At 38.9% G+C, this 23,662-nt stretch overlaps 2 protein-coding genes across 6 annotated transcripts; one reads left to right on the top strand and one right to left on the bottom strand.

The window, feature by feature from the left end:
- Positions 1-35: 35 nt before the first annotated feature.
- Positions 36-8,638, bottom strand: LOC144020182 (uncharacterized). 3 transcript variants are annotated; one of them, XM_077523373.1, is made up of 8 exons: positions 8,316-8,638; positions 7,671-7,721; positions 7,432-7,529; positions 6,611-7,308; positions 3,718-4,123; positions 1,277-1,410; positions 335-439; positions 36-259 (listed from the first exon to the last, which is right to left on the bottom strand). In XM_077523373.1, exons 2-8 carry the CDS (start codon positions 7,702-7,704, stop codon positions 181-183), a joined length of 1,554 nt encoding a protein of 517 aa, XP_077379499.1. In that variant the 5' UTR covers positions 7,705-7,721; positions 8,316-8,638; the 3' UTR covers positions 36-180. The 3 variants fall into 3 exon arrangements, with proteins under 3 accessions (XP_077379499.1, XP_077379500.1, XP_077379498.1); XM_077523374.1 differs by having other exon boundaries at positions 8,320-8,372; XM_077523372.1 differs by lacking the exon at positions 8,316-8,638 and adding an exon at positions 7,941-8,089.
- On the top strand, positions 8,094-22,946 carry cc2d1a (coiled-coil and C2 domain containing 1A). Of its 3 annotated transcripts, none has more exons than XM_077523371.1 (28): positions 8,094-8,263; positions 8,406-8,481; positions 8,562-8,697; positions 8,784-8,890; positions 9,856-10,044; positions 10,150-10,462; positions 10,579-10,688; positions 10,790-10,862; positions 11,075-11,161; positions 11,247-11,374; positions 12,701-12,773; positions 12,865-12,998; positions 13,253-13,340; positions 13,437-13,513; positions 13,639-13,734; positions 14,398-14,520; positions 14,918-14,976; positions 15,061-15,177; positions 15,668-15,741; positions 15,814-15,872; positions 15,950-16,101; positions 16,173-16,263; positions 18,121-18,276; positions 19,956-20,087; positions 20,169-20,295; positions 20,378-20,454; positions 20,568-20,615; positions 20,703-22,946. In XM_077523371.1, the coding sequence occupies exons 2-28, from the start codon at positions 8,425-8,427 to the stop codon at positions 20,733-20,735; spliced, it is 2,916 nt and encodes a 971-aa protein (XP_077379497.1). In that variant the 5' UTR covers positions 8,094-8,263; positions 8,406-8,424; the 3' UTR covers positions 20,736-22,946. The 3 variants fall into 3 exon arrangements, with proteins under 3 accessions (XP_077379497.1, XP_077379496.1, XP_077379495.1); XM_077523370.1 differs by having other exon boundaries at positions 8,367-8,481; XM_077523369.1 differs by having other exon boundaries at positions 8,362-8,481.
- The last annotated feature ends 716 nt before the right edge of the window (positions 22,947-23,662 follow it).

Here is a 23,662-nt window from a genome sequence, read left to right as displayed (position 1 = left end):
TCTGATGTGAAATAATTAACTTTGAGACACTTCGGTAAGAGATAAACACAGTTTTACTAATACATCTAAACAAGGCAATAAGTGAATATCAAAATGTAATTTGTGCTACAACAGTGGACTTACATGAACAAAGAAGCAACGTTTATATTGAGCATTAACTTGGCATGCAGTGGGATCAACTCAGCGGAGTAAACTCCTTAAATTTTTACTGCCACGCCGAATGTTCTCGATCTCTCGATGAGCCGCCATGACACTTCGACTGGGGAGAACAAAAAGGCATAATTATCAAGAAATTCACAAATGGCAAGAAAAATAGAAGTCTTGATGGCCTAACTTGAGAAAGGAGAGTTCCTTGATGAGTCCACACATCAATGCCGAGGCATCTTCTTCGCGGCCTTCAGACTGTTGAACAACTTTCTCCTTTATGGCCTCGTCCTCACTGAAGGAGAGACAAATCTTGAAATCTCTTCGGCTAACGCATTTAATAATGACAAAGGAAATATAGAGTATTATAAACGACGATTCAAACAATTAAGCAGACATTTGACAACGGGAGTTTTGTGTGTAGACTCTGGCAAAAAAACAAAACAGGATGGGACTGTCGATTAAGCCCTTAAAATCCTTCTTGAGGATTTTTATCAATATTTAATAATCTGAAATTGATGAGAATGAATATTTAGCATAGTTTATTATTTCAACTGTTTCCTCTCGAGGCATCTTCATTTTAGGGCCTTTAACACTTGAAAAACTTGTAGAATACTTGTCTGATTCCTAGTTAGCTGCTCCAAGCTCATAAACGCACAGCCATGAACATACTGTATTATGTTGCATCCTTCAATGCTGGCCGCTCAAGGAAGTTGCAAAAAGGTTGTTAAAGCCTTTTTTTTGTATTTTAATGCCTTATGTTTCTTATACAAGAAATGCTAAATTTAAATTTATATTTGCTTAAAATTTCCCCACTGAATGTTTTTAGACAAACGGCTGCTATTCACAGTGTGTATTTAAGAAATAAAAGCTGTTAATTATATAAAAATGAAGTCACGTGGTTACTCATTATAAAGCCCTTATCTCACTTTGCAGCGTTTTTTGTTGTTGCTTTATCAGCAGACTTGATTCAATGTTGCAAAAACACTTGCCACACACTTTTAAACCCTCTTTATATAGTCTCAAAATAGTTTTTCTTGTCACAGAGACATTTTGAAAATGTTGAAAATTAAGTTATTTCGTAGTATTTGGTATTGTATACTCATATTTCTAACAGTGAATATCTACTTACATCAACTCAATGTTGTTAAGCTGCGAGTCTGTGACAAAATCGAAACACCCAGATCCAAGGAAGCCAGCCGGCTTCATGGTTTGCGGGTGCTCTGTGCTCACAGCACCAGAATTGGGATCATCATCATGACCAGGCTGTGTGCGACAAAAATAAACATACATGTAATTCATTATTTTCAAAAATAATTTACAATATTAGCTCTGGGCGAAAATTCATATCATGGTATAAACTGCAGCCCTTCACGGTAACGATATAGAATTGTTTTTTTTGTGTGTAATAATTTGCCTGCTGGTTGACATAGTCCTTTATACAAGCTGAATGCATTAAAAACAATAAAAGAATCAATTTACTTTGGATAACATTTATTGTCAGGTCGACCTCTGTCGACAGAAAAAGAGGATCCCAAAAATGTCATGGTTTGCATTGTCGGCAGCAAGTCGGATTCGTTTCCAGTGGGGGTTGGATTCGGCTTTGTCGCCGATTATGTTCATATCTTTTATGGTCAGAATTTCTAAGCCCTGACGAGGCATTGAGGGAGTCCGGTATGATGGCCTCATCAATCATCTCTTCTTTGGTGCTGTTGGCTTCTTCAAGCTGCAATCGCCAATGCACAATGGAGCAGTTTGCAACCGAATGTATTGTGAAGCGGCTGCGCTGAAGATCTGCACCTCCAAATCCGAGACGTTGGTCCTCAGTTGGAAAAGGGTGAAATGCACTCTCTGGGTCACGATGGATGCTTCCAGTGGTGTAGTGGTCCCTGGAGAAGTGGTTGTACTCTCAAATTTCACGTTTTTTTTTTTCCTCAGTTGTCTAGAAAATGTGCTCTTTTAGAAACGGTGACACGGAGAGTAAGAATTAAAAATGTGGACATCCGTCATTTGTACGTGTTCTCAATAATAAAATCATGACTTGTTAAGAGCAGTTTTGTAACACAAACAGCCTGAAATAATGTACAATAAGACAAATTACAATATTTAGTGAACAATAAACAAAAATAGTGAAAAACAGTTTGGTTCGACTTGCTTTGTGCTGTATTAAAATTTGTCCCGAACCCACGTCGCGATCAAGTATCCCGTGTACGAGGGCAAATGAGTTCACCTGAGCTAAATTTCTGGGTCACCATTGTGTGGCCTACTCTGCCTCCTATTGGCTCATCAGTCCTGAAATGCCAAAAGTTAGCCAATCTAATAAGTGTAGCTGGATGCTCCCTATTCACACCTGAGACCTTCTAAATGGCACAGCGCCCTTTTGTCTTCAACTACCAGAGTAATATGCGGTGACACCACCTGAAGAGTTTGAGCACAGTTTTCAACCTGCAGCCACTCAGATCCATGAGAACCGTAACTTTTTTCCTTTTTGGCTTTTTCTCAGCACCCCCCCAATAGTTACCATCTGCTTAGATTCTCATTACGTTTTTATATTTACAGGGATATTTCCAGTATTTTAAACCCTTCCAACAGTTAACTATAGGCATATAATGATAATCTTACCTTTTGACACCATGGCGATATAATTTTTGATGAAATATTAGGTGATTTGCTAGTGAGTTTTCTAATGCTGAAGTAAAACGCCTGGTTCAGTAAAATCCCGCCTCTCCACCTGTGATTGCCACCGGCGAGCCGACTGCAGTCTGCTGTTGGAGATCTGCGTTTGAACACTCCTCTAAAATCCACTAAACACTAAAAATTTGAAACAAAACGACTCCTTGCCACAAGAAATCGTCGAGGAGGAGAGGAAAAAAGAAGGAGAGGGGACCTGAGCTGGTCTTGTACCGGGGACTTGCTGCTTACAGAGCAAGCACCTTTGTGGGACTTTAATACAGCCAATTGTCATTGCACTTTGGCATTGCAAATGTGAAGGATAATTGATTGCTTTGAATTCATTTGGTCAGAATGTTTACTGATAAAGGCTACTTTTGTCACTATCCCATGGAGGTCTCAGAAAAAGTGGCCGTGTGTTTAGTCCGCAGAGGTGGTGCGGGGGTGGATCCGCACCATATGATATCAAAGAGTGCCAACAGTTTGTTTTCTCAGGTTGGGAGTGGCTGGTGCTTGGCGAGGAGAATGACTTTGAAATCCTCAGAGAGGGGTGAATGGAGGAAAACACCACTTCCATCATGTGTTTGGTGAGGAATTAGCATTTTAACACGGCTAAAAGCTCCAAAAAGTTTATTTTTCATGTTGCTGTCCTTTTAACAGTTATGTTCCTTCATTCATTTATTCTTACCGTAGAATAGAATCTTGTGAGTTATATAATTGGAGCAACCATAAGACGCAAGACTGATCTAAAAAGGTTTTCCATTTTTCACCTAAATAACACTGTTGTTTGTTTGAGGGTAACACAGGCATTATTTCTCAATGCCACAATACATGAATTCAGCTCTTTAGAGCGATCTAATTTATGCTACAAGCTTTCCCTCCAGGGACACTGGATGTACTCACCATGCCGTTCGTCTCCAAGCCGCCAGAGGGCGCAGCTTCACAGAGTTTTACGCTATAGTCTCCTTGCTGGTTGTTGGCAGATGATGCATCTGCTTTGACTTCAACACAGTCCACAACATCACCACACCTGTCATGCATCTTCTCATTAGTTGTTCTGGCAACACATTGCACCTCCACGTTGCTAGAAGTTATGCTTGGTGATCCACAATCCACTTCTTTGGGATTTGGGTTCTCCAAATGATATTCATTTTCCATTGCAGCTGGGTCTGACTTTGTGTCTATAGTTGGATCCGGTGTGATAACATCTTCATGTGCATGACTTTTGTCGTACAAACTTGGCGTGCGCACACTGTCACACCCATCAGAGGGAGCGTCAGGAATGTGGACTTCTGTTACTGGCCTTTGTCTAAGAAACAACACAAATAAAACAGTCTTAACATGTTATCTGTATGTCAATCTTCACTCTTTGTCTTGACATATAGTATTTATTAGAACACATTTGACCTCAATTGAAGAAGGAATTATTGGAATTTTTCCGTTAAATTTGGAATTTTCCATCTTCCGACTGGATTCAAATTGAAATCTAAAGCGGGGTAAACTACTACTACATAATTCCTCTTTTCCAATCAAAGTAGCAAAGGCCCGATTATCTCTCTACAACTATCCTAAGCAAGTGTCCTGTGGTGTGAGTTCATATCTTGGGTAATATTGCATTAATCCTAAGCGTTAAACATGTTTAATTAAGAGCAATCGTCAATCCTTACACATAGGGCTGAAATTTAATCATGATTTCAATTTTGGCTTCTCTCGATCTCAAAAACAGTGTGCCGAAGGGCTCAGTGTAGGCAAGCTCCTGACGATGTGAAAGCACCCTGAGTGCGTGCTGCAGACGTGTGACATTATGATTGTGCCCTCCCTGAACGTAAACTGTTTGACACAATGGTTGGAGTTTATTGTAAACCATACGCAACGAAAAAAATTACAGTACATTATTGTATATTTAAATATATAAAGCACAAAATACGATACCCGAGGTCCAGATTTAGCCCAATAAGTCCCAAGACTTGTGAAATTCAAGACAGAACAATGAAATTAAAAAAAACATAAAAAAAAAAAAAATACAATAAAGATACTGGGGAGATGCTTAACCACAACATGAAATTGTGCAAAGATGAAATGCAGCAAAGGTGTGGCTGCAGCAAAATGAAAAGGCAAGAATCTTGAATTTCAAATACAGTATTTGCAAGGTCCTTTTAAACTTGACCAAAAAAAAATGTAGTGCTCAGTAGGGATTTAACAATAAGGGTAATATCATGATATCGTGACATTAAAACTGCCACAATATCGTCGTCGTCATGTTCACGATATTTAAAAGCCAGTTTGATTTCCATTTGTGCAGTTCTAGCACCATCTGGTGTCTATTTTAGTGCAGTTTAATTTTCATTAGGGATGTTTTAGCCCTTCTATGTTTAAAATCACTAATTGTCAGATAAAGGGGATTGCAATATGCTTGTGTGGAGGAACTCAATGTGTGCTTGCATTAGGTGAGTAAGTGCCTCAATATTAAGTGAGATTGGAGGTTGTTTATATGTATTGCTGTTATGTACAAAAGCACAATATTGTGCTTTTTTTTAGTATGAGCTCCTTTTTTTTTTTACAACATTGTGATATTTTTTTAAATATTCCAACCTCCCCACAATATCGTAATAATTATCATATCGTGATAATATCGTATTGTGATATTTGAATATTATTACATACCGAGTGCTCAGTAATAAAATGTTCAACGTGCAGGGATGACTGGACATGAGGCTATGATGATAGCTTTATGTATGTTGAGTTTTGGTGTAGTCGATCCATTACCCGCATAGTGGTGTTTTGGCACCCACAGATTTGCATAATTAATTTTCCCCACGGATTTCCACCCAGTTTCTCCCTGTTATTTGTGAAAAACAAACTGAATGTTTATCAGCGTTCTTTAAAGAATATTTTGTTTGTTTAAAATAAAACAAAAAATATATATTTTTAAATGCATTTCAATTCCCTTATAATTGTTTTGCATTGTCTTCTCCGGGTACTCCGGTCTCCTCCCACATTCCAAATACATGCATGGCAGGTTAATTGGGCGCTCCGAATTGTCCCTAGGTGTGCTTGTGAGCGTGGATGGTTGTTCGTCTCTGTGTGCCCTGCGATTGGCTGGCAACCAGTCCAGGGTGTCCCCCGCCTACTGCCCATAGCCAGCTGAGATAGGCGCCAGCACCCCCCGCGACGCTTGTGAGGAATAAGCGGTCAAGAAAATGGATGGATGGATGGATGTTTTTCATTATTTGTGGGCCGACCCAGTCCCTAACCCCGATGAATAGCGGGGGTCGACTGTCGTTGGAAACAGTACTAATTTTGAAATCAATGAATAATCATATTTATTAATTGTGATTACAATATCAAGCAAAATAATCGTGATTAATTTTCCCTAATCCCCCAGCCACACTTAGACGTAGATGTGTGGTCAACATCAATCTCAGCTGATCCACATCCACAAACTCCGTGATTGTGACGTGAACAGAAGCTTGCGTCTTTGTCGAACAAAGTACGTAATTGGGTGTTGAGTGTTTTTATATTTCTCCAAAACCAAGCACTAAAATAAGCAAAATTCAGTGCGTGGTGTGCTGTCGTCACCTGCACTACACCACACACTTGCCATTTTCCCCCCTTGTTGTCTGGGATCTCTCACTCTATAAAAAATGGTCAATAATCTCAAGATATTACAAATTTGTACTTGTATTGTGTACTTCATAACTTTTGAGAACATAAGTTCAATAAACCTCTCAACAATACTTAAAATATTTACTTGAAAATCCTTAGCTTTAAATAAAAACAAGACGTCGGGACTTACCTGTCTGCTGCGCTATCGTGACTGGAGTGAAGAATCTTTTCCTCACTATACTCTGCAATGATTGCCGCGGGGGTTGGCAGCAGTGATGGTGTTAAGAGAGATGATTTAATGTCAACTCCATTAGTGGACATCTGCTCTTCAGCTTTCTGTCTACTGTTTACATTCTTACTTATCTGTAAAAAATGACTTCGCTCCTTCTCTGTCAGACCACACATACCCATCCTTTTCCTTTTTTTGGCTGGCTCTCCTGCCACTGCTTCAGCCTTGTCATCTTTGCTGTCATCCATGCTCTCATTGATTGGTCCACCTTGGCTCGCCTTTTGGTTTCTTATTAAATCACATTGAAAGTCCTTCGTTGTTCTCTGCTGATCTTCTAAAGCAGCTGAACATGACTGGCCTGCTTCTTCAGAGGTCAATGGAAAGACCTTGTGTTGATCAGTGCATGCTCGAGACAGTGTCTGGTCACAATTCTCTGTCATTTTGTCTTCTTCCTTGTCCTTTCTGCTCATGCTATCATCCCTTGCAGGACAAAGCTCTAGTTGAGAATCACTGATGGGATGGGTGACTGTTGCCTCTCGTTGCTTTTTAACAGTATCATTCACAGTGGAATCATCAACCTTTTTGTCGGGGATGACATCTGATTTGGTCAGAGAGGACTGTGCTACTGCCTGATCTTGCACAGAAATGATAATTGACACCTGCAGAGGGAACACATAGGCACAGCATGACTTGCTGCATTATTATCTCTAGTGTCCTGGAATTATGATTAATTACTCTTGGATTTATTAGAATAAGTGTGTCTTAAAAATTGACCTAATTACCTGTTCCCTAAAAGTATAGTCAACAGCCGCAGAGGAAAGCTTGTCGCGTGGCCTTTTTCTTGTCCTGTGAGACGGAAGCTGTGGTGGATCTGAGCTGCCTTGAAAATTAAAGGGCCATATTTATGGATCAAAAAGAGTAATTACAGCACCATAAGACAATTGTATTAACTGTTACGTCCTTTAGAATTTGAAGCAACACATAAAAATTAGTGTTATGTGCATTCAATGGCATCCTTTACCTTTATTGGGGAAGTTTGCACTTGCTGTGGACATCTTCTGTCAATTGTTACCTTTACAAATAAGTAAAATGAATTAAAAAGATACACATATTTACAAAGCTTCCGAAAGGAATGGTGTCACGGTTACATAATTTGGGGTATCTTGAAGCTAACTATCAGATTTATGGTTTCCTTGAGTTAATGAAGAGCTCAATACTGTACTAAAGGTTGAAGGTTTGGATACTTACGAAACTTACTTCAAACTTATATACAATATGTAACTTAATGTACCTTTTGTGTTGTGATGGTGGATAGCGATAAAAGTATGAAGCTAAACTTCACTTGAATTTAAGCATCCACTTGTTCCTCGCCAGCGCGCTTTTTAAATGTTTTACGTCAAAAATGGTCGAATTGCGTTCAGCCGTAAAGCGTTTTGTTTGTTGCCATTGGAGACGCAATGTAGGAAGTAATTCCACTGCTGCTTGTCGAGCTTGTTTTGACGGCTAGAAGTCTGTTGTTATTTTTACCATTTATTTGGGAGCAACATTCGACATTCGCCTGTCGATAGTCTATATTAACAGATCAGCTGTCGCTAAATGCGTGAAAGTGACAAGGTAAAGAATCGACTTTGAAAAGGCATTAGCTACACAAACTGCGATGACATACATACTACTCGGCCACTGTTGACTACATTTCAAATGGTTCTCTTTAGCGAAGGTGACGGAAACCATCCATCACCCGTCTCGTTGTCTTTAGAAGCCACGTCTTCCCGTCGATGAGTCGAAATCGGAACCCACCTCCCCGGGGTCAAGGGGCTGCGCGCGCGAGACAGGTAACTCATCTCAGGTCTTGAACCAGATGTGCGTTCTTGAGCACCTGTTTGACTTTCGAACTGTGTAAAATGTGTTTCAGATGGGGCTTCTCCTTGACCTGAACCCGGATGAGGGGATGGATGTTGACGGTAACGACGAAGATCTTGAAGCTGAGCTACATAATTTGATGGGAGGAGGAGGAGGAGGGCCACAAAGAAAAAAACGTGACAATAAAGGTGTAAAGACAACTCAATTATCCCCTCACCCCCCACATACATTGAAATTTGTGTCTCATTGTACTTTAAATGTTTCTGGTGTGTAGCGCCTGTTGCAATGGCTGACATTGAGCGAATGGCAGCTCTTTGCATGAAAGACCTGGATGAAGATAACATGGAGGATGAGGATTTGGATAATGACGAAGATCTACTGGTAAAGCAAACATTTATAGGAATAATAATTCAATCCAATTTTAATCATCTGCCCATGTTCTATCGCTTATATTTCACTTAGATATTGCAGTTTTCCCAACTGCACTGCACAATATTGTGTACAATTAACACAGCAACATCTCGGTGGTGCGAACGAGTAATTTAACTCCCAATATTAATAACGTATAGTGAAATGTTTGTTTTGTTGCATTCCCAAATGTATTTCAACGCATTGGGAAACTTATCCTTTATATTCCAGTTCCATGTTAAAAAAATAAAAAATAAATAAATATCGAGAAACTGTATAAAAACTTTGACGTTGAAGTACTGTAAAACTGACATAGAGAGTAAAATAAAAGAGAATTAAACATTGTGTAACGACATATCAAAATATTCAACCAAACCGTATTTCGTCTAACAAAAGTATGCTAGTTTAATAATAGCAATAAGCATACACTATAATATGCTATGACACATACAGGCCAACAGATTTGCATTTGCATAGTTACGGTCACGAGCAACCTTCAAATAAGTGCAATTTACCCCACAATGAGCAGCAACATTAAATAAAAATAAAATAAAATTAAACATACTCAAACAGCGCTTACAATAATACTCACAGGCATATGCAGTGTATTTTTTCTGCTTTATTCGAACAATAATATTAAAACAACAAAACATGTTACTCAGTTACACTGAAGTAGTACTCTCTTTATCCCCTTACGTTGCATCTCTTCCACTACCAGCATGTAGCGGCATAATGTGATACTACACTGAAGGACGAGAGCCTAAATTCAGTCTTGGATGTAGTGTACTGTAAAAATCTGTGATCTAGCAGGTTGGCGAACTATGGACCACAATATAGCAAAAGCTCACTCTCTAGCAATATTTAATTGTTCATCATTGTCATCCTTCCCCCCCCCCCCTTCCAAACTGCATGAACAATACATCTATGTTCGTTCACAGGCAGAATTGAATGACGTTTTGGAGGATGACAAGGAAAGCAGTCCTGCTCAAACCCCGCAGGGTCCCACTGGTGCAACTGGATTGGAAGGCTGTGTTTTGGAGCGTATGGAGATGTACAAGACTGCCATCTCCAATGCAACTGCATCTGGGGAGACGAGCAAAGCTCGAAGATATGACCGTGGATTAAAGGTTTTGAAAACTGTCTCAATCTCAAACCTTGTTTCATATCTCAAGATGACCCTACCGTGTTGAAGATCAAAGTAATGCTTACAGTTCCTGTTTTGCCATCCTCAGACATTGCAGTCCATGCTTACATCGGTCAGGAAAGGAAAGCCAGTCAACGAAGAGGAGATGCCACCTCCTGTTGCCGTGGGCGGAAAAGCCAGTGCTGCAGCTGAGTCTGAATCTACAAAAAAGCAACAAATGCCAGGACCCGAGTTGATTCCGTACCCTTCAGTCAATCAAAAACCTTCACGGGAGGCAGTGCCAGCAGCTCCTAATACTAAGCCACTCCATTTAGCTCCACTCAACAACTCGGCTGCCATCACTCCGGGAACCCCGATGATCTCTCCACTGACGCCCAGTCAGCCCGACACACAACACTCAGGTCATATGATAGCATACTGCTCTGAAACCGCATTGTATTCCTCAAGTAATGTATGTGATAATTTCATGAGTATATTTGAGAAGACCAATATAGATGTTTTTCTTCTATTCTTTTAGAGCTTAAACAAGCAGTGTTGTCCCGACAAAGGGAGTACAAGCTTGCAGCCATACAAGCCAAACAGAGTGGTAACATTGACCTGGCCAAACAGCACTATGTCACTGCAAAGGTAACAGGACTTAATAGCCACATGTGTAGTCACCAGTAGAACTTTATTTATTTATTTTATTTTTAAACACAAGCTGATGAATATATGTTCTTAATATACAGAGTCTGGAGTCAATGGTGGAGGCTGCAGATAGGAATGAACCAGTAGACCTGAGCTTGCTTCCTCCAACCCCTGGTCAGTGTGACTACTTTAGCAGAATAAACCCTCGTCTTTACATTTTCTCATTTACATACCAGCCATACAATTCTCTGCTCAGGTAGTGCTGAGCTTTCAGTTGAATCTTTAACTAAAGATTCATACTGTATTGTTCCTTTACATCATTATGCACACTTTTGTTTCCTTTCAATCGTGGTCTGCTGTTTGGTTCAACCACTGTTTTGTCACAGGAGACGTAGTAGACGGGACACGTGCACCACCTTCCCCCAAACCACCAGCCGCTGTTGCTCCAACAACCACACAGGAACCAACCACTAGTAAGTAGCACCATTTATTTTTTTCTGACTGGTTAGCACCGTGTGATGAAGTTGTGCTTATCAAATGTGCATGTGCCTTTCAAAGGCCTTCCCGCTCCAAGCAATGTAGCAGAAGCCTTGCAGCAAAGGCTGGACATATACAAATCAGCAGCAGATGGCGCTAAGAGCAAAGGAGATGACCGGAAAGCACGCATGCATCAGCGCATTGTAAAGGTACAGGCCATGCAGCTTAAATTTTTAAGGAGTCCAGTGATTTACAATTACAAAATTACTTTCATAGCACCCCGTGCTACCTTTTTTAAAGGAGAATGATTATGTCATGATTATTGCCATATTGACCCAGGATCAATCACGTTGGTTATCTTCTGGGAAATGGTGTAGCTTGAAATGTTTTTATAATACAAACTTGCTTTACGTTGAAATGATCAGACAATGTAAGTTAAAATTCGTAACTGCAGGGGAGCCAGAGAGTAGAAATGGGTGTGCATGTGAATAGTATGCGCATACAGTGTAAATGTACACACCCCTGTTCAAATGACTTGTTTTTGTGCTACAAAACATTTCAAAATGTTTTCTACCGTTCATTACTCTTTTTCGAGAGGGAAGTAAAAACAACTGAAGTTATGAGTTTGCAGGGGTTAGGTCTCTTTTCAAACTGTGTTCAAACGTGACCAATCACATTCAAGCTTGTGTAAAAATTCCTGGAACGTGAATGAAGAAATTTGTTTCTAAAGACGAGATGTTTGAAGACAATTGCTGAAAATGTGCAAAGACTGAGAACTGTGTTGTACTTAATTGTGGATCTACAGTATAGAGTTAAACAGTTTTTCACCATTTCACTGTACCGGATTTTTTTTGGGTGTGACTAAAATGGCACCCATTGACGCACTTGTGCATCCATCATGGGTTGCCCCTCACCCAGTGTATATGCCAGCTGAGCACCTTTGCTGCATTGCATTAGTCATTATCCAGCATAATTGTGAGTTACTTACCATCGTTATATTTGGCCCATTTCTACTACTACAGCATGCAGTTAGCTAGCTAGTAGCTATGTTGTGTACCTGAAAAAAGCATCTCCTGTAGAAGCCACAATTTGCATAACAGCTTGGTGTTATTTTAAATCCCAACTGCTTTGTGTTATTATTATGAAGGAATAGTTATGATGAAGGAATAGTTTTTATTTGTTTGTTTTTCTTATCATTTCGAAGCCTGATTTCATATAGTTGGCACTTTTTTTCCATTCATTTAAATTGCATTGTGTCAAATTTATATGACAATTTTATTTATTTTTTTATTTTCTATTTTATTTATTTTCATTTTACTGGGATTTTAAATGGGCTTGATTACACACTTGCCGCAATTTAAAATAAATTAGAATTATTAAGAATACATTTCAAATGATCTAGTAGGCTTTTCTGGTCCAATGAAACCAAAATTGATTTAAACCATTATGTTCCTTTTCCAATTGAATTGTACCTTATACATTACTGTATGTCGTACCATTATTGATGACAGACTCATCATTTCTTTTTTTAACAGCAATACCAAGATTCCATTAAAGCACACAAAGCTGGTCGTCCTGTCAACTTGTCCGATCTACCTGTACCACCAGGTACTTTTCTGATTTCATACATTTACAATTAAAATTTAGCTATGTGCAGTGTATATATGTTATATACTGTATACATGTATTTCTTTTCTAGGTTGTCCACCATTACAGGGCTCAGAGAGTAATTCGCAAAACTTTATGGGTGTCCTGGAAACAGCGATGAAAATAGCAAATCGGGATCCAGACGCAGAAGAAGAGGAAGGGGACAGTCCAAGAGAGACTGCCAAGGTAAAAAAACAACTTCTAATAACTGCCAAGTGGTCTAATTGATATACAGCCAGTGATTTTGATTGGGTTGCCTTTAGACTCCAGCTGGAAGTACAGTCTGTTGTATTTACTCATGTATTGAATGTGATTTTTTTTTTTTTTTTTTACGTAATCAGGTATGTATTTCTGTTATTATATTTTATATTATTAACGTACTACGATGACAGTTATCATCTCTGTGTGCATCCTAATTAAAGAAAGTTATTTCTCCTTAGCCTTCAGTGCGTCTATCTGCGCAGAAAGCTAAATCTCCAGGACCTCAAACCCCTGGCGGCTCCACAACACCAAAACTGGGAGCCAAAGGTGCGTTGGCAGTGTAACTCCAAGCCATGCCGGCATGTCTATGCTTTGACAGCTACATAAGGGCATCACCTATTTTTCTCTTAATTATCATTTTAGCCCAACAGCAAGTGGATTTCCTGTTGCTACGGCGACAGGCTTTTTTGCGTGCAGCACTGGCCTCAAAGAAGATGAAGGTACTGTATTCAATAGAGTTGTTTTTCTTGGGTAAATTGAGTGGCTGATATTGTTGTTTCTGTAACATTTATAACCACAACAATTCTTAAAAAAAAAAGAAAAAAGTCTTAATTATATCTTGTAGGATATGACGGGAGCAGCACAGCACCTCAGACATGCCAAAGGACTGGACCCCATGATCGAAGCCGCCAAGGCTGGCCTTCCTGTTGATATCACCAAGGTTCAAAATTAATTATGAAAGACAGATAATATTGAAGTCTTATGTTATGTATTTGGCATAATATGTTTGTTTGTCTGGCAGCCACGCCTATCTTAGCCTGCCTCAGAGCAGCTTTGGCCACTTGCGTCACCACAGTATGAATAATGTAGCCAATGTGAAGCGCTTTAAGTGTGCTACATAAAAGCGCCATTCTTATTTTAGGTCTATCGTACATCCTGTATGTTGTCTGTGACTCTATTGCAGATCTCAGATGAATTATTTCATTTGGTTTGGGTCTCATATTTTTCTTTTCTTGTAACTCAGTAGGCCCTCTATGACTCCGAGTCACAATATAATTATAAAAAAGAATATTATTCCTGTGCCACTGTTTGTATGTTTGCGTCTAGTATTCATTACTTCAAATAGAAAGTGGATAGTTGATTTGACAGGGGTGCATGTACCTGATATTTCTATCTGTTCTGCATCACAAATTGGGTTTTAAATGGAAAAGAAAACTTATTGTTTTGTGGGGCTTTTGGCACAGTGGACCTGAAAGTTGTCGGATGTTTGTGTTTATTTGGGTCTTTTAGTTTGTTTTATGTCTAAAATGTTTAAAAATGTTTTTTTAATGTGTATATATATATATTTATTTATTTTTTTAAATTATATTTATATTCGTCTCAGATACCCAGCAGTCCAGTCAGTGATGAAGACTTCTTGCTAACTCGTTCCCGTACATCTCCTCTTTCTCCTCGTGCCAGTGAGCAATATCACGGCCTCATGGACCTTTTGCGAAAGCAACATGAGGTCAGTATTGACATTTTGTTTCACTCTTAGTCGCTCAAGCAAGTATACATGCAGATGTCGGCAAAATTGTTGGTACCCTCTTTTAATAAAAGAAAAACAAAAGATTAAGTTAAGACTACCATCATTTTCCCCAGACCTCTCACGAGATAAAGAAACAAAAAAAATCTAGTGAACCGCAATTCAAAAACAATGTCTGATTTTCATTGGTTATAATTTTCTATACATTTTTAGTGATTATTACTTTTGTCAGATTCAAGTCATTTTGGGACCATTGTGAGTTTTTTATTCATTACAAGACCAACAATTTTATCCACGTGTGTACAAGATGTTGACTTATCGACTTGTGGTTGCAAACCATTCCGACTGGATCTGTTTCTCTCTCCAACTTGATCTCTAGAAATGTCTGAGTCACTCACAGCAGTACATACTCATGGGCAATGTTGGCGAGGCTCTTAAGTAAGAACATGTTGCTCAAAGTTAGCTAGTTATATAGGACTACAGGTATATTTGTGCCTTAGGTCTGTGTCTGTTTGTCTGTAGGTGTGAAAAGCTTGTAGAGGAGTCATTCAAAAATATAGAGATACTGAAGAATTCCTACACCAATGGCCAGCCAGTGCCCAAGTGTCACACGAAAGAGAAGACCTTCAGTGTTGTCAAGTCAGTTCCAACACCCTAGCAAACAATCAAATTCAATACAAATTTATATTACCTGTATATGTATGATTTTGGTTTTGATTGTGATTGCCAAAAGGTATACAAATCCACTACTAAATGCATACTGTTTGTTTATTGTGGTTTGCATTCAACTAGGAAACCTCTATTGTGCGTTGTAACTTGTTTATATAAAATATACACTATGTCATGTATCATTTTCAATTAATTTTTGTACATTGAATACAGGTTTAGCAGTTTGTCAGTAAAAGTAGTTGTGTATCAAATGAATATTTGTATTGGCATGACACACTTTTTAAATTCATATTTTGAGAATTTAATTCACAGTGAGTCACTGTGACAGATTTTTCTTGGGCTTCAGTAACCCACCAAGCTGGTAGCTAAATTACTCATTTAACGGTCTTGTTTGGATCACAGTGATGCTTGATGTCTGTCACTCATACTGGCCTTAAGACGCGTCTGTCTGTCTCTATAGGAACTACCCCAATCTGACTCCCAATGAGATGATACTGTACATCATCAGAGGCATCAACCTACCAGTTCCCCCAGGTAAGCAGATTTCTTGCCAATCTGTTACAAATGAAATTGTGTGTGAATTTACACCTCTGTGTCTGTCTTCAGGTGTCTCGCCTAATGATCTGGATGCCAGTGTGAAGTTTGAGTTTCCTTTTCCCAGTACGGTAAGGTGCTGTCACATCAAGAGAGAAAGGAAGTGAAAGATGGTGTTATTTAATAATTTCCCTTCTTCCATGTGTAGGAGGAGGCACAGAGGGACAAGACCAGCACAATAAAAAGTACTAGCAGTCCAGAGTTTAAAGAGCAGTTCAAACTCAACATCAACAGAGCGCACCGAGGATTGAAACGAGTCGTCCAGTCTAAAGGCTTGAAATTTGAAATCATCCACAAGGGGTACAAATCACAACTGCTTTAATGCTGATGCCCGAATGATCCCTTTTAAAATGGCTTCTGCATGTTTACAGAGGCCTCTTTAAAACAGACAAGGTTGTGGGCACAGCTCAACTGAAGCTTGAGGGTCTGGAAAACCACTGTGACATCAGAGAAATTATAGAGGTAAGTTGTTTTGATTTATATTAAAGAAAAAAAAAGATAATGTGTATTATAATGTCTAAGTACATTTATGCCATCCACAAAAGTTGAATCGAAGCAACTGGACTCTTGGCTGTTGAGGATGTTTCTACTTTCCATTGTTGTCCATGATGACATTACCGTTATTTTTGAAATGCATCTGAACTATCTATCCTTCCCTCCTTCCTCTCTTTAGTTTTTCCTCTGGTCTCTTGAGATCTCTTTAATTTGTTGGAATTTAGAGGTTTCTGGGGTTGGCGTAAGACTCTGATTTTGTAACCATTTGGAAGGCAGGAAGTGTTTGGTTGGTGCTGGATTTTACTTTGATTTATCTTTCTTTTCTTTTTATCTTTTCTGACCTTTTCTCTGGTCTCCTGACCGTCTGAACCTCACGACTCTGGCGACACTCTGAAGTATCCGGTTAAGGTGAAGGGTAATGGGATTTTTATTAGGTTTTAGGTGAATTAATGAGTATAAATTTACACGTATTTGCACGCACGCACACAAACGCACACATACACGTAAAAAAAAGGAAAAAAAAGAGAGCAATGATGATAAGACGTTGAATCGGTAAGACTACCGAATGAACAATTCTGAGCGCTCTCTTTAAAAAAAAAAAAAAAAGAAAGGCATCTGAACTATTGACTCTGGACCCAACTGGTCTTCTATGTTGTGACATGTATTTGGGTTGCTTGGTTTTGGGTTGCTTGGGGGCGGTGTGGCTCAGAGGTATGGTGGTTGGGAGACGATCCAAAAAAATATCCTTTGTTTTAGTCTTTGCTAATTTAATGCATGAGCCTTTGGGGATAATTTTAAATGTGATTTAAAGTAGATTTATTTTGATATTAATCGGCATAAGGACGTTTGAAAGTATGTCATACAGAAGTGACGTCCTCTTGCAGCAGCCAATAGAAAAGCTTCCTTCAGATGATGCCGCTCCCATGGTGTTTTTTTAAATATTGCGCACAAGTAATACACATTAAAAAAACAAAAAACAAAAACTTAATACAGAAACTAACTAAAGCTAAACTAAAATTAAGCATTTATTAAATAACTAAGACTAGTAAAAAACCTTAACAGAACCACCCTGAAAACTAATTAAAACTAACTAAATTTAAAAAAAAAGCAAAACTCAAAACAAAAACTAAAATGAAAAATTCCGAAATTATAACCCTGGTTGTGTGTAGAATTTTGAGGAAAAAAAATGTATCACATTTTGAAATAAGGATGTAGCATAATAAAAATGGGGAAAAGTGAAGTGCTGTGAATACTTTCTTGATGCATTAGGACTAAAACAATGTGTCTGTCGTTCAAGTGTCATCCATATACTGAACCATTGGCTGGACTTACGTCTTCTAAGGTTTACAGTGCTTTTCTTTCCACTTCCTCCATGTACTGTATATGTTGGCTGCCATAGTGAAGACTGGTGAGCCCGTGGCACAGCCACATGTGACATTACTGCTTATAGAAACGTGTTACATTGAGCAAGTATCAAGTCTCTGGTTCTGGACCTTGTTTGAGCAGCCAGTGGAGTTGTGGGTATGATGTGCAGCATTTCAAACCAATGGAGTTAGAATGGTGGCTAGATGTTTGGTAATGTTGAAGGTGGTGGAGTTGATGCTATTGACAACTGGCTCGAGAGGACCGCCTTCCTTGTGAGTTTTTTGGTATTCCATAAATGCTAGGGTTCTCATCGCCTGCATACAGGTGGTATAGTACAAGTGATAATACGTAATAGCGGCCAATGCCTTCCCCCTTTTTCGCTTCTGAAGACATTTATAGCATGTATACAGTCATGAATATGCTTACATGTCACTAGATTGTAATGTTTGTTTCTCTTAGGTGATGGATGGACGTAAAGCCACAGGTGGCAAGTTAGAAGTGAGGGTGAAAATCAGAGAGCCCATATCCGGGGTAGAACTGCAGCCTGCGACAGAGAAGTGGCTAATCCTTGAACCGGTCTCCCCCCTCTCACCCCCAAAGAAACAAAAAGATCGGGTGAGTCAACCACCTCTTTTGCTGTCCATATGGAACATTTAAAGGGATACTTGTCTCATTGAGCCACTTTCAACAGTAAGAAGATATTTTGTCTATAATTAAGTCATTTGCTCCCAAAAACGTGTAAATATGTTTTTTTTAATGTTCTAAGTGTCCCAAAGACGTATTTATACGTTTTTTTTGTTTTTTGTTTTTATGCTAGAGCATACAGAAGGCTTTGATGCAGCCTCAACTGCAAAGAACGGTTGCAGAAATGGTAGTTATTACACAAACGGCCAGCAGGTGGCAGCAGAGCAAAGGATATCAACCAGGGCCATCTAGAAAAAGAGCTCAATTACTTATAATTTTGAATAGATTTGTGAAAACTGATGAAACTTAGCTCTCTTCTAATGCTAATTGCTGCATAACAGAAACAGATAGAAACATACTTTTTTTCCTGATGAAAGAAGAGACTTTAATCTTTCTTTTGATAGGTTCCATGCTTTTAAAGCAATAGAACACAATATTCTGTGGGCCTTGCAAAATCAGTCAAAATCCAGTAAAACAGCCGGGAGCGAACGGGACTGCTTCTGTGAAAATGGCTGGGAGTGAATGAATTAATGTTAACATCATTATTTGTCATGAACAATTAATACCTTTAAAAACGAATTTTGCCACTTGCTGTTGACTGAAGATGACATCACCTGTGCTGAGGAAGCAGGTAATGAATGACCAATCATGGCTCAGTTTGCCAACCAAACCCAGAAAACAGGTCAGCCGTGATTGGTCATTAGCTACCGCTATTTCCTCAGAACAGGTGATGTCATCTTGATGTCGACAGGAAGTGGGAAAATGTGTTTTTAAAAAGTATTAATTGTGCATGAAAAATAATGGTTATCAAATTAATTCTGGAAAAAATATTAACTTTTTACTGCTGAAATTGCCTCAATTCAAGTGCTCCTATAACTACTCATCACTGATCCAAGATGCTCCTATTATGTTAAATAATGCACAAGTGTCATAGTCTCAGTACTGAAGAGCATCATTCACATATGCTGTAAATGAAGGTTCCAAATTGTGCATTATTAACTCATTTGCTCCCAAAAACATATATAAATATGTTCTATTTTAAATGTATTAAGTGTCCCAAAGACATATTTATACTTAAAAAAAAAAAAAATGTTTATTTTATTATGCTAGAGCATACAAGAGGTTTTGATGCAGCCTCTTAACTGCGAAGAATAGGTGGGAAAAAAAAATGGTAGTAATTACAAAAACGGCCAGCTGGTGGCAGCAGACTATAATGGATCAACCAGGGCCATGATGAAAACGTGCTCTTTCCCCACAATTCTAAGCAGATTTGTGAATAATGATGAATGATATTCTAATTGCTGCAAAAGGGAAACAGATAGAAATGTACTCGTTATTTTTTGTTTTTTTTCCTGATGAAAGAACAGACTCTAATTTTTCATGTTTTTATAGCAATAGAACACAATATTCTGTGGGCCTTTCAAAATCAGGCAAAATCCAGTAAAACAGTCGGGAACTAAGGTGGTTGCTCCAGTCAAAATGGCTGGGAGTGAATGAGTTTAGTAGAGCTTGACTTGACTTGACTTTTGCTGTGGTCATCATAAATAATCATTTTGTATTAATGCAGAATAATACACGAATGCTAAGATATTATGTCATTTCAACATCAGGCGCCATCTCCTCGATCTAAACCCAAACATGAGATGAGCAACAGGAGCAGTCACTCCAGCAGCTCTCCTCCCCTGTACAAGCTGCACAGCTTCAGCCTCCTCAACTACGACAAAGAACGGTTAGAGAGAAAGGTACTTGTGTGTGTGTTTAACTGTATATATTGCATTTAATTTCTTTACTGTCCTATCAGTCACTGTGTTCTTCTCCCTCAGATTGTAGAGTACAAAAAGAACCGGCGGGATCCCCCATCTGATGTCATTCATCAGTACAAAGAGATCACACACAGGCTGCAGTGGCAAAAAGCGCAGCTTGAGCGAGCATCTCCTGCTCTGCTCTCAGGTAACCCACAAACAATCTGGTTCCTGTAAAAGCAACATATTTAAAAATATATTGTAACTCGATTTTCCCTCTCTATGAGCAGAGTATGAAAATGTGTTGCAGCGCTTCACCCAAGGACTCGCTGACTCCGTCAAGAAATTTTCAAGTCAAGGCGATAGGGTGAATGCGGGGGCGGGGTTGACTGCTATTCAAACACGATGTCCGCCAATTACTTACAATCTACGCATCAGTAAGTCCCTGTGTGAAGTCTCCATTCTTTTTGCTCTTTATAGGATGCCGCCAAGGATGCGCTGAATAGGTTGAGGATGGTGGAGACCGAGGTGAGGGTTGCTAATAGAACTGTACGTCATCTTTTCATGAGTGCTTGTGGACAGTGTTGATCTTGTGTGTCTTTTTTCATTCATCAGTTGGAATCACTGAAAAGGAAGCGCGCGGGATAAGAGGAGACTCATTGGGCAAAGGATTGGCTGGAGTACTGTTTTCTTTTCTCTTTTCACTCACATCTACACAAGCACTCGCCAGGTGACAAATGCATGGAGCCACTTTGTCAATTCATATTTTGTTGGGGGAAAAAATAATGCATAAAAGGGAAACCTAGAGTAAATAAAGAACAAAATAGTTTTATACTAAAAGATGCAATTGCTCTTAAAACGACAAACACTACAGAAAACCTCAATCAATTCGCTTGTATGTCTTATGTCATGTTTCAAGCGCATGTAATCATAATGTGTATGTGCTTGAGCACTACAATGAACTGTTTTACACCTTTCCTCCTTATTTTATGGGCATATGGATCTTAATCTAATGTGTCTGCACCAATGTTCCCAGATTACAGTAATCTTCTACATTTGCAGTGGTGTGATATGGGAGTTAAAAAAAAACAAACAAAAAAAAAAAACGGGGCTTTGGGGCACCACAGCCTACATCCCATAATGAGGGATTAGTGTTTGTGTCACCAAGGAGACAACTAGATCAGACATAAAGTCGCCTTTGGGGTTGCAGAAGGGGGGGAGTGTTAACAGTGCGCCTGAATGTTGTAGCAGCTTAGCTCTGCCGTCTTCGTCAGCAACTTGCTCTTTGTCGCCTCCTTCACCTTCTCCGTCTTCACACTAATTCCTTCACATACATTCAGAGATTACTGAGAGTTACACGCGGCTCCATTTGGATTTTCTTCCAAGTCTTAAACAGAGTTAAGTCCTCCGTGAAAATAATTAACAGCTGCTACCGCTTTTTCTGTGGATTCATTCATACAAATCCTGGATGCAGCCGGCAATTTAAAGAGTCTTTTTGTTTATGTTTGCCTTGCCAATAAGTCTGGACACACTCACACGTGACACTTTATAATTCAGAATAAGCATATATTCTCTTTCTCTAAGATGTAAATTCTTGCTGCTCATAATTACCGATATTTTTTAAGTTGCAATGGTGGGACAAATTATTACCATCCTTCCTGCCATTTTTGAATGTTGAGGGTGCTGGGGAGCTTATAAGTAATTAAGTCATAGCGGTGACCTGCAGTATTTATCCATGTTTACTCATTGCAAGTTGTCGCTAACAGTTATAGAGCAAACATTCATGTCTGTTCACGTCTGTGGCCTCTCTACTGGAACGGGTCTAAAAGTTTAGTCTACTTTTGTGGAGCTTCACATTTGGGAAATCTTTGTTTGCCCTTTCCTGAGTTTCACATATACACTAATTTATATTACAGTTTTTGTAAAAATTCTGATGATTTTTTTTCTTTATGGTGCAGACGAAAACTATTCTTTGTGATTAATGCTGAACTTTGATAAGTAATTTTATATTTATTAGTATGAAATGTAAAAAAGAAACTATGGAAATGCCACTTTGCGCTCCTTTAAAATCAAGTGGATTGGAGCGATATGGCAACAGTAATGCAAAAAAATAAAATAAACTTACTGATAGTGTTGAAGTGCCCTATCATTACTCATCACCCAATGAATTGACCAATCATTTAAAGTGTCTAGAACAGTTTTATTGCATCAGTAAATTAGCTCCAACCATTCAAATCGACTTCAAGAAGTATGAATCTATTTTACTGATGTCGCCTGATCTCACACCTAGTTGCACAAGCTTTTAACTCTACATCACCTCAAAACACAACCTGACACATTACCCGCTCTTTTGAGTAAGAGGCTGTCTTGTTGTCATGGTAACAAGCTCATCGGCATTCAGTGTGGCTTTTGGATGGTTGGAGTTGGGCAGAAGGACATATTGCAAAACAATATATATATATATATATATATATATATATATATACACAAAATAATTACACACATTGACAATCTTCCAATTTTCTTTCTGTGATGAGGCTACACTACAACACTCCATTGAGGGGGGTTTCCAGGGAAAGCACCAAAGTGGTGTGGGTTATGTTCATCAGTACAGCATTATGTCTACATTATACAGTATGTATCCCTCTTGGCTTGCTCTTATTAAGCAAATCACTTTTTCATTCTGTTCTTTCGTGTTGGAAAACTCAGAATCACAAACCATTTATATACAGAAGAATTTGCATTTGATGCTCTCTCTATTTTCAAGTGTGTCATGATTTGTGCAACTCAAAGCAGGAATGAATCAAGGCCATTTTATGTACAGGGTTTGTGTTTAATATGAATAAATGGTAAACTATGTGTTTGTGTCACTACTCTTGTTACACTAGTTAATCCCATCAGCACTTTTCAGACATAAAAATGCAACTCAAAATGATGTGTAATTAAAACATTCATAGTACAGTATAAAAGGAAAACCCACCTCTCACCAACATCCCCCTGAGCAAGCTCAACACATACATAAACAACCTCAGAATGAAGTAAAAAGACAGCAGGGCACAGGGAAACCATGTTAGGAAAAGCACCCAAGGAGACCTCCTCCACACTGAGAGCAATGCCTCCCATAACCACAGGGAGCACAGTCAGTGTCAGCCCAGAAACCCCCAGATTGACTGTGGTCGGCCCTACACAGGGTGTCGGGGCCCCCCAGTTCTCTGGGTTTAACGACCCTCCAGGATGACCCAACCACCCCACGAGGAAACACTGGAGCTTTTAAAATAAATTTAAAAACCAACACACACCTGAATAAAAACAGCTAGACAACAAAATAAGAGGCTAAAAGCAAGGCAATATGGTAAGGAGCTAGCTAAACGTAAGATTAATAAATGTCAAGTCAAGTTTATTTATATAGCCCTTAATCACACAAAAGTCTGCTTCACATGCCCACAGTTGACAAATAGCAATGACATCACCTGATCAAACCACAAAAGGGCAAGGAAAAAACACAACAACAACAACAACAAAACATCAAGGGGGAAAAAAAAATAAGAAACCATGAGAAGGGGCCACGGATGTGG

The sequence above is a fragment of the Festucalex cinctus genome, chromosome 6 (assembly GCF_051991245.1).
Source record: "Festucalex cinctus isolate MCC-2025b chromosome 6, RoL_Fcin_1.0, whole genome shotgun sequence".
In the NCBI taxonomy this organism is placed as follows: Eukaryota; Metazoa; Chordata; class Actinopteri; order Syngnathiformes; family Syngnathidae; genus Festucalex; species Festucalex cinctus.
The sequence above is the reverse complement of the archived record's forward strand: the minus strand, read 5'-3'. Positions and strand labels throughout refer to the sequence as shown.

What these genes read in the sequence shown, in the direction of transcription:
- LOC144020182 (XM_077523373.1), bottom strand. Translation starts at nt 7,704, where the DNA reads ATGTCCACAGCAAGTGCAAACTTCCCCAATAAAG. An exon ending in CACGATAGCGCAGCAGACAG is followed by an intron (nt 4,124 to 6,610) that starts GTAAGTCCCGAC and finishes GTTGTTTCTTAG; the next exon opens with ACAAAGGCCAGTAACAGAAG. An exon ending in CTTAACAACATTGAGTTGAT is followed by an intron (nt 440 to 1,276) that starts GTAAGTAGATAT and finishes TCTCTCCTTCAG; the next exon opens with TGAGGACGAGGCCATAAAGG.
- cc2d1a (XM_077523371.1), top strand. Translation starts at nt 8,425, where the DNA reads ATGAGTCGAAATCGGAACCCACCTCCCCGGGGTCAAGGGGCTGCGCGC. An exon ending in GTCCAAGAGAGACTGCCAAG is followed by an intron (nt 12,999 to 13,252) that starts GTAAAAAAACAA and finishes ATTTCTCCTTAG; the next exon opens with CCTTCAGTGCGTCTATCTGC. An exon ending in CAAAGAAACAAAAAGATCGG is followed by an intron (nt 18,277 to 19,955) that starts GTGAGTCAACCA and finishes TTTCAACATCAG; the next exon opens with GCGCCATCTCCTCGATCTAA.